At 38.7% G+C, this 21,462-nt stretch overlaps 2 protein-coding genes and 1 long non-coding RNA gene across 11 annotated transcripts in view; 1 reads left to right on the plus strand and 2 right to left on the minus strand.

The window, feature by feature from the left end:
- The window catches only part of TMEM171 (transmembrane protein 171), a 56,997-nt gene extending 56,498 nt beyond the window's left edge, over positions 1-499 (minus strand). For all 4 annotated transcript variants that reach the window (XR_004420715.1, XM_033085168.1, XM_033085170.1 and 1 more), the window contains exon 1: positions 388-499. The gene's annotated coding sequence lies outside the window, so the exon portion shown is untranslated. The remainder of the gene's footprint in view (positions 1-387) is intronic.
- LOC117010577 lies at positions 43-14,756 on the plus strand. The gene is made up of 4 exons (XR_004420716.1): positions 43-110; positions 3,026-3,108; positions 7,527-7,618; positions 13,113-14,756. It is a non-coding gene; the product is annotated as an uncharacterized LOC117010577 (long non-coding RNA).
- The window catches only part of FCHO2 (FCH and mu domain containing endocytic adaptor 2), an 83,398-nt gene continuing 75,999 nt past the window's right edge, over positions 14,064-21,462 (minus strand). For all 6 annotated transcript variants that reach the window (XM_033085165.1, XM_033085162.1, XM_042780137.1 and 3 more), the window contains 3 exons: positions 19,874-19,938; positions 16,351-16,515; positions 14,064-16,123 (listed from right to left, as the gene is read on the minus strand). In XM_033085165.1, coding sequence (XP_032941056.1) covers positions 16,101-16,123; positions 16,351-16,515; positions 19,874-19,938 — 253 coding nt within the window. In that variant the 3' untranslated portion in view covers positions 14,064-16,100. The remainder of the gene's footprint in view (positions 16,124-16,350; positions 16,516-19,873; positions 19,939-21,462) is intronic.

Consider the following 21,462-nt stretch of genomic DNA (forward strand, 5'->3'; position numbering starts at 1 on the left):
GGGGATGGCGTAGAGGTCGCAGTCGGGAAGCAGTGTGGGGAACGGCGGGTTCTCCAGGGAGAATGCGTCTCCAAGGACACTTACACCCGGAGAGTTCGCACACGCACTGGGTAAGACTGAAAACATGGGAATAGCGGCAGCCGAGGGCAGACGCGGCGCCACCCCGCCCGCCTGCGGCGGCCCCTCGCGGAGGCGGCCGGAGGACCAGCGCCTGCCCGCCCGCACCACACCCCGGGCCGCCCCCGACCCCCGCGGGACCGGCCGGGCCGCCCGCCCGCCCACCTTCTGCTCCCACCCGCCCCGCCATGGCTGCACAGCCGCAGGGCCCCGCGGCAGCCCCAGCGAGAGAGCGCGGTCGGTGAAGGACTCCGGGCGCCCGCCCCTTACCTGGCGAAGGACGCAGTAGCGCGGCAGGCGCCGCTATTTAAGCACCTGCGGCCGGCGGCGCGGCAAAGGGCCGGGCCAGGCCCAGCCAAGCCGCTCCGGGAGAGCGGGGGCCCGGCGGCGCAGCGGCACCGCCCCCTGTGCCCAGCGCCCCGCCCGGCCGAGGCCCGGCTGGGCCCGCCCGCGGCTCCCGAGGCGGCAGAGGCGCTGCCCGGCGGGGACATCTCCTGGCCCGTGGGCCGAGTGTCGGTGCAGTTTGCAGGGCACGGCTGTGACATGCAACTCTGCAGTCGGGTGTACGTGGCCAAAGTCAAGCGTGCCCCTGAAATGCCCGCGGTTTCGAGTTGAGGCAGGTGAGCAGCCCCCCTCAGGATGCGAGTGCCACGTCTCCCGTTTCGCAGAATCACAGAATATTCTGAGTTGAAAGGAGCCTGAACGAATCGGATGCATCTCTACAGTGCCCATACACAGATTGAACCCACAGCCTTGGCTCTATTAGAACCAGGCTCTATTTCAGCAGCCCTGTGCTGTAGTCCCTTAATAAAGCTTGCATTACTCCACACACTTGGGAACTTGTTAGGCAACCTAAAGACAGGTTGAGCCTAGATCTCTTTCAGTGGTGAGCCTTTAGCTGGTGCAATTGTAAGAAGATGCTTTCTTGCCAGGTACAAGCAGTGGAAGGAGGAAGAAGGTGGCTTTGATAGCTGAGACAAGAGAGCTGTGATTTGCAAGAAGCAGCTATTGAGTTGACAAGGAGGCAGCGAAGGAAGATCAAGATGGGCCATTTATAAGTGCTGTAGCAGCAGCAGGACCAAGACAATGTGACTGAAGTTTGCCCAGCTGGGTAGCAGCAGCCTGGTAGCCAGTGAGGTGTGGGTGAATCCGTTTGGGTTTATGTGATTGAAAACAAGATGAGCCAGTACAGGAATGGAGTGATCCTGGGAAAATAGATGCCAGGAAGAAAAGAGAGTGATTAAGGCTTGCTTGACAGAGAGATACTTTTGTTGGACAGTACAATTGGGTGAAAATTCTATGTAGCTTTCCATAGGCAAACAACATTTGGGTAGAGAGCAAGGGAAATTTGGAATTGAATTGATAACCAAAGAGTGTATGAAAATATTTGTTGGTTGTAGGAAGGATCTTGACATGGGGTAGAAGGCTTCAAGGTTTCCAGAACTGTAGGTTCCTGAGTGATAATGTCCCTTTTCTGTCTCAGTTTTTTATGTCCCTACTCAGCTACTATTGACTTGAAGGGCTTCAGGAATAAAACATTCATAGTACTACTGTGAAGGGTTTCATGGTAAGGAGACTGGAAAGTAACAATTCCCATTTTGTATGATGAGGGAAATATTCCAATGAAAAATTTTTTTAGAAGTCTGAAGACAACAAAAGAAAATGAGCTGTGCTTGTTTAAAAACACAAGCTGAAGATTAATTCTTGCCACGGGTGAGAGAGCATCAAAGGTAGAATCAGACTATTTTATGAAATCTGACAACAGTGATACAAGGAGATTTAGTTGTGTTTATATGTCAGTTTTCTAATAACTGTTTCTAGTCCTGTTATTTTTTCAACATAGAGCTTAAATAATCAATAAAACACTTCTGTGGTGCACATTTCTGTATGAAGTATTTTGTCAGGCTAACCTTTCTTTGTTTCTCTGATATTAGTAAATTATTGGACCACTGCTTTGATATATGTTCTCGTTTCCTGTTACAGAAATAGTTTTTTATTTTATGTAAATACTTCTTGTACCAAACCCAACATATCAAGAATTTAGCTTTAAAAATAAAAAAAGGTCAGTCATAACAATTAACAAGCTTGTTGGCTAGCAACTACCTAAAAATTACTTCTGTCTACAAAGCCTGTCATCAGCTTTTCCCCTCCATCCACCATGTGGGTTTCTTGTAGTTTTGAGCTTCTGGACTTGACCTCCATGATTAAAGAAGGGATTGAAAGAATATCATTCTTCAATTATAGAGATTCTGACTCAGTCTGATATGAGTTTTCAATGCATTAAGTGGCTGTTGATTCCTGCCATGGGACTGAAGTCATAAAACTAATCTTGAGCCATATACTGTGATTTGAGATAAAAATTATTTTTTAACTTTACTTTTTTAATTTTTTGAAATAGTGACTGTTGAATTACAAGAAATGCATATTTTAAGTCCACACTGTAAGTGGAAGTATTTGGCAAAAATTGAGTCATATTAGTTTTTACCACACAGGAAGGTACTGAGAGAGATTTTTGTGTAAAGGCTGGACATAATTGTATGACAGCAGTTTCTGGATGTTAGTGCTAGTATAGAAAATAAAGTATTTCTGACTGGCATGGATAGCATTGCAAGAGCTATGAAAAAATACAATGCATTCACAGCTAGAGTATGACAGGGAACCCAGAGCTACCAGAACGTCACTGCTTTTGAAATTATTTCTGGGGTTACAGTCAGTAACACTCACGAAGACACTGACAAGAAGATTACCATTTGGGATGGTGAGCAGAGAAATATAATTGCTCATGATTTATTGATTGGGAATTAGTTGAGGCTATTTTGATGGAAGTCACTACTTACAGCAATAATCTGATGAAATATAAATGAAAAGTACTAACTTTCCATTCCTCTTTTTTTTTTTTTTAATTTAGCAAATGTTTATAAATGTCAAAGACAATTGGTTTGAACTGTTTACCTGAAGATGATTGTCTCTAGGAACAAGGGCACAAATGCGGTAAGTAAGACTAAATGCTGGTCACTTCTAGATTAAAATTTCACTGTGTGGAAGAGCTGTTAGTATGTTGTGTGCAATATAAGATGTGTCAATAAAACCACAGCTGTTGTAATTAGACATCTGAAATACTGGGTGTGCTAAGACTGTGCTTCAGCTGATCTGCAGAATGTTTTTGGATTTGAAAACCCAATGAGACAATCCAGACTGTCCTAAATTGTCCTGGTGAAAATGTAACCATCACAGAAATACCTAGTGTTTATAATTCACAGCACATTTTGAAGCTCTGTAGAAGATCCTTAAATCAAGGCTGGTGCTACTCGCTTTGTTTCAATAACAGCTGAGCTTTTGTTGGTATGCTTTGATGCAGGAGCTGCTGAAGAGCACTTGGAGGAAATGCATAGTAAATTTCAATTGCTGCTTGCTTGATGTGATGTTGTCGTACAAATGAGATGATGATGCAGAAATCAGGAGTCACCCAGCTTTCCAACTCCCACCAAGTTCTGTGCAGCCAGTTCAAATCAAGAAGTTGGTGTGCACAGAAATTTCATACAAAGCTCAACTGAATAGTGAAGAATTGTGTGTTTTGGTTTATTTAGGTTCTGGTAGACTCAAAAGATCTATTATTTTGATATACAAGTCTATAAAACATTTATTAAAATTGACTTAGAAAGGACAAAAGCATTGCTGCTAACATTCAGTAAGCTTTGGAACCAAATAATCCTGAAATAATTATTCTGTATAGTTCAGTAGGTAGCTACAAAAGGACCACAGGAAAGAGGATGTTGCTGGCTATACTCTAAGGGAGGATAGATGGGGGACTGACACCCTCCCCACAAAACAATAGCCACCTGTGTCTCTGCCATTTGTACATGCATGCAGTGCATCCTAGTGACCTGTGATGATCCCTTCTCAGGAGAAACAGAGAATGACCCAATAAGAAGTCCAAGTTGACTGCTCTCTTCAGAGCCTGGGCATGCCAGGAGTCTCCATGATGGTCTTGGCTGACAGTCACCATATCCTCTTAATAAATCATCTTTCCCAACATCTCTGCTTCACCCATCTAAAAGATGTGTAAATGCAGCAGACTTGTTCAGTATTTCTGTTAGTAAATCATAGAATGACAGAATCAGAATAGTTTGGGTTGGGTTGGAAGGGACCTTTAAAGGTCATCTATCCTAGCCTCCCTACAATGAGCTCAGAGTCAGAGCCCTGTCACATCTGACTGTGAATGGTTCCAGGTATGGGGCAGCTACCACCACTCTCAGCAACCTGTTCCAGTGCTGCATCACCATTATCATAAAATATCTGTTCCTTATACTTAATCTACATGTACCCTCACTTCAGTTTAAAACCATTACCCTTCATCCTATTGCAACAGGATGCAATAGGATCCCTTTTAAAATAAGCCCCCTGTAAATATTGAAAGGACATGAGAGAGAAGTGATTAAAAATTAATGAGATTCAAAGAGGTTATGCATTAAACCTCATAAAAATCAAATATTTGGATCAAATGTTTTGGCCAGGACAAGTAGATCCATATCTCAAATCTGCATCTTAATTTGTTGGGTTTACTTATTCTATTTGCATTTGATTTTTAAGAAAACGCATGACAGCTATTTCAGTTGGTGGCATTGGAAACCCACAAGCTCTTGCACTGTGCTGTGATGACATTGGGATGAGGAAGTGAGCCTAAGACAATGTGCTGCACCCATCAGAACAGGGGTCTGGGGCAGGCAGCCTTCCCTGGCTGAAGGCTATGTGCTTCTCACAGTCAGGAATTGAATCCTGCAGAAGGGCAGCTTGGAGGGAATGTGGAGGTAGGAAGGAAAGAGAAGTGCAAAAGTCTTCTATTACTTCTCATCCAGTGCATGTGGAGATCCAGTCTGGACTTGAGGAAATCTTTCCATGTGTTAGAAGGGCATTTTTGAAATCCTAAAACATACTGTCTATTTCCTGTTCAAAATTTTATTATAGGCGCCCTTATTAAAAAAGAATACAAGACCAGTAGGTTGGATAGACACTTAACCAAGAAAAAAATGCACATTGATTGTGTGACATTAACTGAGTTCCCTTAGCTTTGAAATGTAAATGAGTAAGTGGCACCAGTTCAGGAGAAGGTGCTAAAAAGGCATTGAGGTGCTGGAGCATGTCCAAAGAAGGCCAACAAAGCTGATGAAGGGTCTGGAGCCCAACACCTAGAGGAGCAGCCGAGAGAACTGGGGTTGTTTAGCCTGGAGAGAAGGAGGCTCAGAGGAGACTTGATCACTCTCTACAGCTGCCTGAAAGGAGTGAGGAGGTGGGGGTTGGTCCCTTCCAAGTAATAAGCAATAGAACAAGAGGAAAAAAACAGGAATTATTACAAGGGAAATTTAGATTAGATATCAAGAAATATTTCTTCACTGAAAGGATTGCCAAGCATTGGAATGATCTGCTCAGGGAAATAGTGGAGAAACCATCCCTGCAGGAAATTTACAGATATGCAGACATGGCACTTGGAACATGGTTTAATGGTGGACTTTTCAGAGCTGGGTTAGTGGTTGGACTTGATGACCTTAAGTCTTTTCCAATCTAAATAATTCTGTGATTCTGTGACTCCAGGGACTGACTGCTCACTTCTAGGCTACAAGGTCAGACTACTTACTTTGTGTGACCTGAGACATTTGTATTTTGGTTTGCTAGAGATCTACATACAATGTTTTTGTGCTCCCACCCAAATCTGTTTTACAGGGCTGAAGATGCTGGTTATGTGCTTGCCCACAGTTTAAATAAATTGAGACCTTGAATTCTTAGACTAAGAACAGGTCCCAACTGGGAGGTGAGGATTTATTTGGAAGTATACAATGAGATCTATCATTTTGATTTTTGCATACTGAATATAACTGATTTGAGAGGTCAAAATGTGCTTGTTTACATCTATCTTAGTGAAAGGATCAATTTTAATAAAAGAGACATAGTCCCCTTCTACCATCAGTGTGCTATGTCAGAGCTAAGGATCTGTACTTGGCCCTCTTGGACTGACACATTAATAGAAAATAGTATCTCTACTGAAGTGTAGAGCAGAAGTTTTTGAGTTTGTGTGCCAAACATTATTGGCTTAATAAATGTTTTGCTGACTTCCTGGCTGGAAGCCATGCGTTCACCAAAGCTGCTCCCCTCCTCAGCTGGACAGGAAAGAGAGGATAAAACAAGCCTCATGGATTGAGATAAGGACAGGGAGAGATCATTTATGTGTTTATTACTGTCATGGGCAAAAACACACTTGACTTGGGGAAATTAACTGAATTTATTACCACTCAAAATCAGAGCAGGGTAATGCCTAATAAAACAAATCTTAACATCAATTTCCCCTTCGGCTCTACCTCCTCATCCATTCTTCCATGGCTGCAACTGTATCTATGCAATAACTTTTTTTTCCTTTGTAGTTACCCTAGAGGTTCTGCCACAGTCACTGATGGCCTTGGCCTTGCCAGCAGCAGGTCCATCTCTGAGCTGGCTGGCATTGGCTCTGTAGGACAGGGGGAAAGCTTCTGACAACTTTTTTTCTGACAACAGTGCTTTTGCCATACATGGAATACTATTTTTCTACCTCGGCTCATATCAGCTGAGATGAAGTAACTCCTTAGGCTTTGACAATATAAAATAGACTCAAATCACTGGTGTTCTATTCCACTGGTTTTGCAAGTCCCACAACATTTTTTTTTTTTCAATAGCCTCCATATTGATTTTAAAGGCAGGAAAATGAATAAGATTAATTTTCTCTACTTCTGCATTTAGCATGTTGGTGCATCTTGTTTAAAAAATGAAAAAAATAAACAAGGATTTTTATCTTATTCGTGACCAGTACTTTCTCACATGCTTATAAATGCACTATAAGTAATTTGGGTTGGGTTGTTCTGGGGTTTTTTTTGGTAGGGGGGCATTGTCTAAGCTAATTTTTTGGTGATGTTCTACTTACTTTTTCTATTTATTTTGATGTTATAGATGATAATTAATTTCCATGCAATCAAAGTTTTTTCCCCATATTAAGTAATTAATCATCACAGAAGTAAGGCAGGTTAGTTTCTCCTGAGTGTCACAGGTGCATGTCTGTACTTGGATGTATCCAGGCACTGGAGCTGAAAGCCTTTCTTTAACTAACAGGACCCATGGGATGCTACTGCCACGCACCTAAGCTACTTGCTTCCCAATGTTAAAAGATACTAAATGTCTGTGTGGCACAAGAGGTTTTTGAATTGTCTCACATCAGATTTCTCTTACTTATTCAGGAAACTTGTAGCTAGAAGTAATTTCTGAAAGCCTAGAGACAGAGATGAAGGGAGAGGATTGGTCTATGTGCCATGAAGAATTTCTGAATATTGATTATATTTTTTTTCCCTGACAAATGGTCCATTTCCCTTTTTGTATTATACTCCAAACAGGGAATCACTGATATATCTTGGATTATCTGAGGAAATATTTATCTGAGGAAAGAAACATGAGAAGAAGGTGCCTAGGAGACTGCTCCACCAAGGTTTGTGTCTTCTCTGCTCAGTACATGACTATATTATAGTGTATAGAATTCAGCTTTGTGGTGGAGCTCTTATTGAAGGGATAAGAATATTTGACTTGGTCCATAATATGTACCTGAATAATATCAGACATCTTAACTGTCTTTAAAGGTCTCATATGGATGTCCTGGATGTAGGAAAACATGGGTGGAGATTGTAGGAAGTTTGGTAAAACTTCAGGTCTTTGTCCCTGCTTTGAGGTTGGGAGCTGGCTAAATGATGTTCAGTTTCCTCTAGCCTCAGATATTCTGTGATCCCATGAAAATCTGCAGACTTTTCACAAAATCTTGCTCTGGATTACTTTTTAAGAATAGTTCAGGAAAGTCCTTGGTTATCCCAAAGGGGTGTTATTTTGTCACTACTTATTTGACACTATGTCATCCTCCTGCCATTTTGGATGACAGTAAAGTGGTTAAAAACTGCACTAGAGACCTAGCTTATTTTTTTGTCCTCCAACCTTTTGCCATCTGCAAAGCTTCAGGTTTTTTAACATCAGTAATTGGAAAAATATTAGATATTACGAAGTCTGCAGGAGTCCACCAGAATGGTGTTTAAAGTTGATTCTCTCTTCAGTTACATCTTAAGACTAATTTTTTAATTATGTTCTTGCATTGCTCTAGTTCTAAACCCAATGTTGTGTGCTTCTAAATCAAGCATCTTACATAAATCCTTTTTTCATTTGACCTTATTATTCTTATGATCCAGATTTTCAACCTAATCCTAAATTAGTTTAAGACCTTTATTTGGTACGTCCATGATTGACACTAATTATCTTAAATGTTTTTCTTAATTTTCTCACCAAGTCTTATATTAGAGTTATTTGGATTGACACCTTTTTTTTTCTTTTTTTCTTTTTTTCTTTTTTTTTTTTTTCTGTAATGGTGTTATCTTTCTTTTAATCTTCTGATCTTTTCCAGTATTTGAGAATCACTAAAATAAAAATTAATGATCCATAGTACAACTTATTCAACTTCCTAAATTCTTGGATGTTTTTTATCTGATATGCTGGTTTAAAAATATTTAGCTTTACTAGATGATGTATTAATATCTCTCTTTATATACTCTTGGATTGCAAAGTATTTTCACCATGTGACTACATGATCTAGATAACCTTTAAGAGATGTGGCAAAATATTTACTGAATACTTTTCTTTCTCACTCTTTTTGTTTTTACCAGTTCTGGCATTTCAGCTAGTATGAATCCCATAATACAGTGAAGTTAAATATTTTTATTGTTTCTTGAAGCACACACCTATCACCCTCAAACTATGTTTCTTGAAGCAAACACCTATTTATTACTTTGTCAAACTATCTCCATGGACTTTCCTACCCCTGCATTTAATTTGCTCTTCTTATCAATTTTGTGTAATTTATAATTTCAGGATTTAAAGCCACTATTAAGAGAAGTCTTCCCTTATTGCCATTGGAGCCAGCTGCTTTTAGTTCCCATCTCTGACTGTGATTTAGTGAACAGGTGGCCTGGGCTGGTGATGCGTGGTCTAAATTGGGAGACCTCATTCCCTACCCCATCTTTACCCCTAGGTCAGGAATCTCTATTTGCCAGATCCTTCTGCAAGTTGCTTCAGTTTGCTTAACTTAGAACAGAATTTTCTTGTTTTCTGCTTTTGACTTATGTTTGGTTGGTAAGCTGAATTACAAGCAGATATGTATATAGTTTCTAATACTCATTTGAATCATTACTTGCAAACATCTGGTTAGATCTGATTGCTTGTATGTTGTAAACATATAATTCACGCGTCTTTAAATACACATAGTAGCAGCAATAACCATTAAAACACCAACCTTGCTGGGAGAGAGGCAAAGAAGGGCTTCCTAAACTTTAATGGAGATACAAAAAAAGTATGTAACACTTTAAAGTGTTGAAGATAATAGAAGATCCTTTAACTAAAGGCAAGTGTCCAAAAGAGACTTAACAAGAATTTAAAAACAATTGTATAACCAATCCTTGACTGAACAGATGAGTAAGATATTGTTCCTTACAAGCATCAACTAAGGTTTTAACAACATTTTATTGCTTTTACAAATCCAGGGGGTAAAAAAAAGCAAAAAATGACTGAAAAGATCATTGAATGAAGTACCAGGAGATTACAAATTACCACTTAGCTTTTACAGGGTTGATGCAGAAATCTCTTCTGTTCAGCCTCTGTTGTGTATGGCACCATATGCTGTGAATACTTAACAGCTTCTGTGAAGAGGACACTGGTGCTGCTTGGCATACACACAAGTACTTTTTGCTCCACACACTAAAACAATGGCAAGAGTTAACTGTTGTCAGTAGCTGAAATAGTGAACATATCTTCTGGATACTATTGCTCCTGCTGTGTTTTGGTGATAACCTAGATAGAAGGTATAGCTGAGTCTATGTTCCTGGTCTGGGTAGGACTCTTTAACAGGTACAACTCAGAACATTTTCTCTCATAAACTGATGCTGAGGTAACAGTTACCACTTCAAGAACAGCGTAACACTTTTTTGAAAGCTTCTTTTACAACTTGTGACAACAGCTGGTGTTTCCTAACCATCAGCAGCTTGAAAAGCCAGATACTGCACTATTGCTGCCTATACAAGGGATGAACTCCTTCCTGAAACACAGATTATGGTTTCACACTTCTTTATCAAAACCATGCCACTGTAGGACTGTTTTGAGCTGGAGAATCACTTGGAGGAATGACTAGAAAATGCTATTTGCCAAAACCCTCTTGAATTCTAATGCATGTTTTTGTGGCATCCCTTGGGGGAGCAGCTGGCAAAAGCACTGCCACCTTAAGCAATCATAGCTGAGAAAAATGGGGGTATAGGTTCCATATTACTCTCACTGGGAAACTTACTGTTTCCTGTAAGCAAAAGCTGGTACTTAGGTGAGTGCAGTAGTGACAAGTTCTAGCTCTTAGCTAGATGGACAGAGAAGACACTCTACATGTTATCACATCATATTAAAGATACAACTTCTATTTTGAGAAGTTTGATGGTCTTCTCAAGTATCTTGCAAAATGCCAAGAAAGTAGCTCCAATGGCCTGTCATCCTGAATTTTTTTTTACATATTCAACTCCTCTATGGGAAAGTAGTGGCAAATACATATTCTTCTCCGTAATCTCTAAGTAATACTTGTGCCCACATTAATTTTTCCTCTGTAATTTCCTTTTTCTTTCTGCTGTGAGTGTAGTGTTTGCTCTGTACTACCTCTACACTATCTAAGGAAATTATGCCAGACTAATAGTGGTTGTCTGAGGGGCCAAGTTTCTTGTGTTAGATGTACAGGATGGAGTTTTTACACTGAGAAATGTACAAACTACTACTATTACTTCTGCATTGTAGTCCTGAAATAAAACTAAATTGATTCTGTAATCTCACTGAAAGCAGACATCCAATCTACTGTTTCTGATCAAGTGACTCAGAGCATGGAACTGTGATTTCAGCAGGCAAAAAGGTGTGTCGGCACTTGGTCCACCCATGGGAATAGACTGCTAAGACTTCAGAGGGATATCAGCTGCAGAAATGGCAGATCACAGACTACAACACCTCTTTACTCACATACTGCAGCACTTAGAGTATGCTGTCAATCTTGGAACTGCTCAGAAGTGAGAAAGGGACTCATGCACACAGGCCAAGGGATTATCATCGGTGAAGGAGAAACTTGCATTGAATAATGAGGTCAGGTGCTTAGGGGCAGAAAGTTCTGACTGTTCTTTGTCTTTGATTCTCTGTCTTAATCCATGGTCCTGTAAGATGCCAGAGAAAGAGAGTTCAACACAGGTGGAAGGTAAACAACAATTTCTGAGCTTACACTGTTGGGTTTTGGTTTTCTTACATCCCAAGTTGCAGTGGTGCATCTTACCTGGACACAATGTCATCAGTACTAACACTGGGGCAGCCTTAACATTTCTGTATTAGTGACGACTACTCATATAACCTACCAATGACAAGAGTGGGAAACAGAAGGGAAGGCTTCTTCTCTTTATATCTGTGGATATTATATAAGGAGCTCATCAAATAGCAAAGCAGGAGGGGACATCTGGAGGGGAGAATCAGCAATTATTATAAAAACGGGCTTCCTTAACCAGGATGGAGAAAGATTTGAGTCAGTGCTGAACACATTACCACCGCTAACTTTTTGTAGCAGAAAACATGATTTAAGAACTGAGAACTTCAAGAAGACAGGTTGGGACATGATAAAAAAAAAAGCTGAATAATCAGAGTAGGGAAATTGGCATGATTTATGGCTTATGATTATTGCTTTTTTTTTTAAGCCTCCTGAGAAATAATAACTAAGCTACAGACCATGATCTTTAAAAATAAATTCAGCTAGGATAATGGCAAACAAAAATAATATTTTAGGTTACAATAATTAAAATAACCACCCCAGATTTAAAAAAAAAAAAGAATTGATTCCAAAGAAAGTGAAAAAAAGCAGTTACAGAAAATGCAGAATTAGAGTATTAAAGAGTTCAATAAGTAATCCAGAAGAGGCCTCTCATGTTTTACGATGATTTTATTCTTTTAAGACTGTATGCCTTATATTGGTTAGTGAATGAACTAAGGGAGAATCCAAGAATCAATATGTCAGTAAACATGGAGGTCAAAGTAAGCTGAGGAGGAATACTTAACGGTGAAATAATATGTAGAATTAAAGATAAAAATTATGTTTTCAGTTGAGAGACTTTGTAATCAGTCCAATCAAGGTATCTCAACAGTAGATATGTTATCTGATACTTCAGTACTTTGAACTGTTTTTAGCTTACACTATGCTTGGAGGAATTCCTGACTTTTTTCCTTGCATGCTGTTAAGTATAATTTCCCTTTCAAAACAACTGAAATGGAAACCAATTATCTAGCAGTTGCAAAACTAAAGATAGGCATCTTAACATCTGTGTATCTTAAACTTTGCAAACAAACAAGACTTGAAATGTAATCCTTTTTGCCACGATGCAAGACCTTGCTTTTTAGTTAGATAGCAAAACTCACCACAGTTGTAATTTGCATGCTGTTCCAGTTCATAATCAAATACCTTAGCTCCTTCAAATACCTTACATAAATGTTATTTGGCAGTGGTAGAGATAGGTTTCCCTGAAAAACTACCTGATCTTAGATAATCACCTGTACTTAGATAATCACAAACCTGCTTGGACAGTAGTGATCCGGTTTGCAGCAGTTGTGAGCAGTATGTAGGTACAAGTCAAGTGTTAACAGATGTGCCCATAGCAGCCTCTGTCAGATCTGTTACACTTTAAGTTCAATGAATACTAGAAGAACTGAGCAGCACCTTTTTACATGCCTAACCAATAAATGAGGTGCTGGAGGAGCAGAAAGCAAATGACACATTAGCTCTCCTAGGCTCTAGCCTGTTCTTTGGCCAGTGTTGAAGACCAGACTACTGTGTTAGATGGACCATTCAGTCTGACCACTAAGCACTTGTGTTCTTTGTTCCTGCCTGCCAGCAGAAGATAAGAATCAAGCCCTTGGATGACTGCTTTCCTGTATGACAAGAATGGTACCTCTATTGCAGTGATATCCAACCAGCTGAGAAAGTGAATTTAATACGTCATTACTTACTAAGCCTCTACAGGATTTGGGTTTAGTAGGAAACAAACAGATTCAAAAACATTTGTTCAGTTTCAACTTCTCTTCTGTACTCAAAGCTTAGAAAGACTAAGCCATACAGACTACTGAAGTACTAAATTGTCTACTCTTTTTGACTGATGGAACGTTAGAAGTCAGAATTACTTTAATCTTGTCAGTAATTCTTCTGCACGCTCAAGATATAGGCTTATTAATGAAGACATAATGTAGAGCATTTGATAGCACTATTTACAGACAGAAGCTCATGTCTATGAGTCAAGATTTTTCTCATAAATATATCCACAGTTTTGCCTAATCTCACTTATTAGTGAGGCGAATCAATTTAGGAAGGCATAGGGCACTACAGACATCTCAGACATTCCAGTTTAGTAAAGATTAAATGTTTTGGAGAGGTCATCTTTCCATCCACCTTCTCTGTGATGATTTTAAATATACAATAGAGTTCATAATGATCTACTATTTATCACTTAACAATTAATATTTTCAAATGTTCAATACAGGCATGGTTTTGCTCTATTATCTTACTGCTTAGAAGATCTGTGGAACTTAACTGAAAAGTACAGGCAATATAAATCAGTATTTAAATTATATATTATATGTTTATTATGGGTGCAAATTTTTAAAATTTACATTTTATGAAAATTCAGAGTATTTACAATTTTTGAAAGATAAACTTGTATGCTCTAATTTACAGTCTAACGTAGTAACAATTCATAAAAATTCAGATCCTTTAGAGTTGTGTTTACAAATTAATTTCCTTAGGAGGCAGCTACAAGGGATATTGCTGTATACACAAGCAAGAACCAGCTTGCTACATACTTTTAATTTTATTTAGAATCAGATAGCTACATGTACTTTTTACATTGCTTTTGAATTTCTTTACAAAATGTCTATATAAACTTGTATGGCTTTAAAATTGTAACCTGCACCCAATGCAAATTTATGAAAAACACCTGAATGAAGGCTAGTTTAAAAGTGCTGAAACATTAACTACTTCATTTAATTTAAAAATTAATGTAATACTTGATTAAAAATAGCAATAATAGGTTTGGGTTTTCATTAATAAAATATTGTTGTGTTAATCAGTTTGATTGTAAAGCAGGTTACAATTGAAATTCCAACAAAAAGACTACCAGTTTATGAGTTGTAAATTTATCATCAATAAGATTAGCAAAATATAGGAGCCAAATATACTCTTCCAATCAAATCTACAGTACACTATGTTCTTAGTACTAACAATGAAATTCTCACCAGCAAAAGTGTCTAGTGTACACAACAATTTATGCAGCTTCTACAAAGGCATAATTTCTTGTAAAGCTTCAGCAGTCCAATTCATTACTGGCTTTGCATGAATTAACTCAAGCATGTTTTACTGTTTTAATAGAGAATTTGAAATAGATACTGGTATGCTAAATGTTCATTTGAAATTGTCACATGCAGGTTATTTAATTATTTTGCCCCAATGCTTAGTTCAACATTACAAAAAAACAACTTGGTAATACAAATACATAGAAAATTTTCTAAATTAGTGACTTGCTTTAAAAAATTGTTACTGATGTGTCACATCCCTGTTCTTAGGCTGTAGCAAGCAGATTAGATTAAAATACAAATATTAAAGTTGCTAGTTATAAAAAAAAATGAATACACGACAGGATTTGTCATCCTGCAGCCATAAAATATCCTTTTAAAATGCCTCCTGAAGTACTATGTGTACATTCACATCAAACATCCCCAAAACACTCAAAGTATGAAGACTTATAGTCAAAGCAAAGAGTAACACTATTTGCTTTTAGAAGTTTGTTTTTCCTGTTTTCACTGATTTTTCAGATTCTCCTCTTTGGTGACATTAAGATTACTTAATGAAAAAATTTCCAAGTCCTGCATGATGTAGCTCCCTTTTGTGGCAATTAAAGCCACATTTAATTGCAATTATTCCTTGAGGAAATAATTCAGTGTTTTAAATTTATTTTAAAACAAACTACAGTTTTTGCAAACCTGCCTTCTAAATAAATTGCAGTAAAAATAATTTTTAGAAAATTGTGTGTATAATACAAACACCATGCTTTCTTGATGAAGAGCCAAACTTTGATAAAGGAGGTGAGGCACATGAGTATCAAATTGAATAGGCACAGGCTTTTTTTGAAAGGCACAAATGTTATGCAATTAATATAAAAATAAATTAAATCTACTGCATTAACTCAAACAACCACAAGGCCCAAAAATTTTAGTAACTGCAGAAGTAAATCTCTGCTGTGTTTTGCAATTTGTAACACATTGCACTTGGTTTAAAAAATCCCTATGTAAAATGACTTACATTTTAATAATATACGATATATGGGCATCGAGTTACTTTTATATATCTCTAACTCAGTTGGTCTTATGGTATGAATTGAAAGAACTACACAAGACTTAGCCACTGCTATCTTTATAAACTGTCAATTCAAAGTTGGCAATTAAAGAATCTGAAAAATGAGTAGTACTTATGAAAAGCTCAGATATTTCTTACTAGCTCTCCTACATTTTTAGGTTTACAGTACAACATAAAATTTCCATTACAGCTGTAGATTACTATTTTGACTTCCTCTGTATAAAATTACTAATTTTTCAGCAAATTTCCCCAAGTATTGCAGTTGATCATTTACAGACAGTGTTGAAGTTAACTTCAGTGCTATTGTAAAGTAATAAAAAGTTTCCAAAATGACTCTTAAAAGTGCATTTACTTTCTGTAGTTTAGCCTCAAAGTAGGTCAATATTTTGGAAAAATTAATGCATGTTAAAATAGTGTTTGAAAAGTAGAGAGGGCAGAGTGTGTTTCTTGCAATCCTGATCTGACGACTTTCACAGGTACATCAACAGTCTGCCATATACCGTCCTGAAAAACAGAGGCAAGTTTTTAACAGTCAGTAGATAAACCAGATTTTGTCAATATTTTCATTGGAGCAGTTTGAATAACTATGGAAAACCACACTGACTTGTCAGAAATGTTTCAATAAAGAGTAACTATTTATACATCACTCATTTAACAGTTTTGTATTTTAGAATTTAACACTAGAGAATATATAACATTAACTTGAATATATAAGCATGTCAGTGTCTTACCAGTGGCAAATCTCTTCTTAAGAAGGGAAAGCCGATAACCAGTGCCTACAAGTTCCACATCTGCTCCTGAAAGGGTGCTTCCTTCACTGATGAATTGCACTGCAAGTGTTGCTGGTTTACTGGGTCCTCCCGAAAGCTCAAATTTTGCCCTGAGGGATCCAGAACCTATAAAAACAACACAACTGAGAAGCTGATTGTTTTGCAAGAAGTAAATGATCTCCCCAAATTTTTAGTAGTATGAAGTGAAACTCAGATGGTGACCCCTTTGAGATCTATTAGTCCCAGGGGCACCCCTACATACACTTGCAAAACAGTTAAGAGTACAAGTCTGTTTTTTCCAATGGTCTGTTTCAGACAATGACTAATGAGTGATTTAAAGAGAAACACTACCCAAAATGTGGGTAATCGCTTACTACTGGTCCCTATAACCATTTGTGTTTGGGGGTCTCTAAGCACTTACTACCATCTATCTTGTGGTAGATGGTATCTGATTGATAGATAGGAGGTACTATCTGCTTTTCACTAGCAGATTTGAAACTACATGAGAAATTTAAGAGTTGCCATGATCTGTCTGGATGAAAGTACACATGAACAAAAACATTGGAAGAAAAGCAATTCTACAGTAACATACCCAGAAGAAACAAATTACTGTGTTTCCAAAAAAGACAAGGTCTGATTAAATACTTCTCACAAATTTCACTTGATTTTTTTCAGAGACAGTGGTGAAGTGGCATCCCTTTGATACTATTATAAAGCACTAATAGTTCAAAATTAGTTTTAGTACATTTCTGTAGGCAATGAAAGGCATTTTCAAAATCCCCACATTGCTACTACTTTCTAGTTTTAAAACAGATCTTTTCTTGTTCTTGTGAAGTGTGCTGGGAAAATGAGATTTAAATTAAAATTAATGGAATAATTTTACTTTAAAACAACTTGCTATTCCTATCAATAAGAACTGCTAAATTACAAGGTAAGTTAGTAACTTAAATGTTACTGAGGTAAAAGCAGGAACTAAAAGAAATGGTTTCAAACAGTGCCTTGTTCTTGATAAATTTAGCTTAAGATTAATTTAATTTCTTTAATTTCTTATTTCTGGGAAATTCTTTCTACTTTAAATATGGAAACTCATATAATTCAAGTGCTTTGAGAGTTCTTAATCTCTCTCCAATTGACAGATCACATAGTATGTTGGACCATAAAAATACGCCCAATAATTTTATCATGCTGTCCCCCAGGAAAAAAAACTTGAAGACACTTGTCCTGACATTGACAGTGTTTGTGCAACTTCTCCCTTTGCTTCTGTAAGTGCAAGATCAGCACAGTATTACTTCCTCCTGAACTGAGTACTACACATTTATACTCAAAGAAAACGGGAGGAAAAGATGGTGGGAAGAGAAGGAATACAGCAGAAGCAGTGGGATATGTGTAAATCTGCTGTCAATGCACAAAATGCGAACTGGATCACTAGCAGCCAACTCTGTGCTGCTCTGCAGGTGTACAGTTCCTCTTCCTCTGGCTGCATTTTCAGTATGATTTTTCCTTTTAAAAGAAGCCACAGAGTTTGGAAAAGGGAAAAATAATCAAAAAAGAGGGCTAATCCAATACAGTGGAAGACAAATAGCAGGGAACTGTGAGGTTAATGAAGGACAAAATACACCAGACCAATCACCTGTGTTCAATAAAATTTTCTCTGATTTTGTTGGACTGATAACCACAACTTTGCAGGAATAAAAGTTGTCTTCTCTAATTATACTTGTGGTTTCTATATGAAACCAGTCATAATTACAGGCAAATCTGTGATTTCACAATCCCCTTCACTAAATTCTTAACATGACTAAAGGGCTCCGGGTTGGCTGGGAAGGCCTCCGGCAGGCAGGTGGCCCAGTGCCACACAAGTGGCAGCGGGTGTTACAGCCCCAGGCAGCAGGTCTTGCCGAATCCCGGGGCTGAGGGAGATGACTGCTGGAGCACCCGGGGTCCACGGCCATGTCAACTACCCACCCAACCCGTCTGCCCATGGCGCAATGAAGGTGAGGGCCGGCACGCGCCGGCCAAGGCAGCTTTGGTGAGTACAGCTCCAGCTCCGAGTCTTTGGGAATCACCAGCCCAACAAACTCTTCCAAAATTTGGCAAAACAAATTCCTCGGTAAGAAGCCACATGGCTTCCTTGCCCGAAACCTGGCCCCCTGGTTTCATAGGGGCAATGACCTTGGTAAGTGGACTGACCACCCATTACCGCCCCACTGTCCAAGGTGGACCCAAAATGGTGGGAAATTCTGGCAGTGACTTTGTGGGGGGGGTGGTCTGCAGGATGCTGGTATGCCTGTCCAGGGTATTGGTGGGTTCTCAGACCTCTCCCAGTGCCTGGGTAGACCTGTTGTCCTGGAATTCTAGATTTTTTTTTTTCCAGGCTCTTAAGTCCCAGCAGGTTGACCTGGTGTCTTTACATGGGATTGACCTGTTCTCCAAAAAGGACCAGGTAGACCTGGTGTCTCAACATTTACCTTCCAAACTGACCTCCAATTTGACAGAAAATGAATTGGCTTTGCTGGTGAATTTAGAGTTCTGTAGGTTGGACTTGCATGTATATGAGGGTGTTCATTTTTCTGCTGATATTTAAATAAACTAAGACAGTAGCTAGGGACGTAGGGCAGCCACATGCCAGTTAGGTGGCAGATAGTGAGCAGGGACAGGACCTTTAATTTCATAACACGTCAATTACTACCCGATTTGGACCAATTTTACTGGATTTGTCCAAGGTGGACGGGCCTTTACTTAACTCGGAAAAGGAACATATATAATTTATATGTGTTCGAAAAATTAGCAGTTCATTTCTCCACAGAGGCTTTGAGGATGAGATCCTTTGGCTGCTGTACTACTTCAGAGAAATATTGCACCTGCAGAGACTGCAGGGGTTGTGACATCAACTATAGCTCAGAGAAAGGCACTGGGCAGAGGACAACTATTGGTACCTTACACAATATTGTATGAATTACCACTCTGAGCAGATGTGCATAGATTAATTTTTTTCCAGGAGTCATTATGGTCAAAACCAAGACTCAAAATGTTGGTCAAGAATAATATATCTAAGCTCAGGACTTTTGGATTCTTTTTTTAACCCCCAGTTCCTCCACCTACCTCCTTCTAATGTTTTAAAATTATCTATGTGTGGAAAGACACAAATTATAAACCTATTTTCATTTGAGTAACTGCTCACTTCCAAATAGCATGAATGCAATAATTTCTTATCCCATCTAAACTATTTTAGAACTACTAACTGAACTAGAACTACTTACTTCATTATTTTCCCTTTTATAGCTAATAATTAAATTTATATTTTGACATCTTACTCATAATAGAATCTTTCAGAGGCAGTTAATTGAGAAGGAGGTGAACTAGTAAACAGAACACAGCATGAGAAAATGTGTAAAAAGGAGTTAGAGGGCATAGAAGCTAAAATGATCACCTGTTTACTGTTAAAAAATTTCTGCACAAGAAAGGAAAACAAAAGAGTTCAACTTGCCTCCATTCTCAGACTTTTCTGAAATGCTGGATATTTTCCAACATGCTTTCATCTGGTCTGCATTCCTATAAGAGAATGGTAGGTTAGTTACAAGCACTGGGTTTAGAAATTTATTTCCCTTGATTTACACCAGTATATTACAGACATTTCTAAATGGAAGTCTATAAAAATATTTGCACCCTTTTAAGGTAAGTCTGTGGAAAACTACAGGAGGAAAACAGGAGAAGAGAAGGGCATGTGTGCATCACTCCAGAGCAGTGAGCTCAGAAGAACATGCTCTCTTACACATTTTACACAATAATTTTTTACACATTTAACACTGTCCTGTGTCCCCACCTATGGCTCCAAAATTCAAACCCCTTTGCAGTCTTAAAGGGTAAGTTACTCTGGAAGCAGGCTGGAAGCTATGACTTGATGCTTTGTGATGATGGTAGAATGGGAAGCAACTTTGATTCTTGTCCCCTAATTGAGAGTCCCCAGAGCAATAATTTTATTCCATTTCCATTCTAGTAAAACTAATTTGCATCAGTGACACTCTGTTCTGGCTAATTTCAGACACTGTAAAGGGCCAGAAAAGGGTACGAAGAGTGTCTAAGCTGACAGGCCATTTTGACTCCTGGAGGACTTTCTAGCAGTTACATCAAAGGAAAGTCAAAAAAAGGTGTGAGTAGCCTGAAGTACTAATAGGTTTGAAATTGATGTAGCAGGACTGAAATGCTCACATAAGCAGCGTGCATTTACTCACAGGAAGTCAAGCTATAAAGAACTTTTTTCCTAAAAGAAGACCAAAACCCCACCACCCAATCCACTAGATGGAACAGGTAGTAGAGGTACAGAGAGTACAAATACTATACATGTCTGGGCCATGTTGAACTTTTTTTCCTTTGGTCAGCTTGCCAGACTCAAAATTCTGAGTCTTGGAAGCTGCCCAGGTGAATTCACTAATGCAACTGCTCCTAAGCCTTCCCAGCTAAAACTGGATGTTCTGGGTGGGTGTTCCTGCTTTTACTCTGCTTCATTACAGAGCGTTTTTCTGGAAGAAGCCAGAGCAGGGAGACTGGCTTCACCACAGTGTAGCTGTTTTGTTCAGAAAGGATACTGAACATGTTCTTGTTCAGAATAAGCTTAAGATTTGGTTAAAAGTACTGTTTCCTTGAAATTCCAAGTCAACAAGGATTCAGTCCTGTAAGGATTTTTTTCCACTTAAAATTATACTGTATTACTACATTGTCCAATAAACACCTGTGATTGTATTGCCTCCAGAAACCTAAGAATCTACCCAATAAAAGCATCATGTTTATTTTTCTTTTATACCTTGCTTTGTAAGGTAAACTGATCTACAAGAAAAACGGTTAATAAAGCCTAACTTCCTTCAACTTGGTGTTCTTTGCCCTCTTCATGTTAAAAGACCATTTTGGGAATAAACAGTCCAGGATTTATGTTACAGCCAGGCAAGTATGAGTATGCTGCACAGTGATTGAATTCTGCTCACCTTTTGCTCCAGGGGTGTACTAGTCTGTCTAGTCCCACTACCCTCTGCTTGTTTCCACAAACTTGTAACATAATTTCCTTCTATCTGTGTCACACTT

Source organism: Catharus ustulatus, chromosome Z, assembly GCF_009819885.2.
Source record: "Catharus ustulatus isolate bCatUst1 chromosome Z, bCatUst1.pri.v2, whole genome shotgun sequence".
Lineage (NCBI taxonomy): Eukaryota > Metazoa > Chordata > Aves > Passeriformes > Turdidae > Catharus > Catharus ustulatus.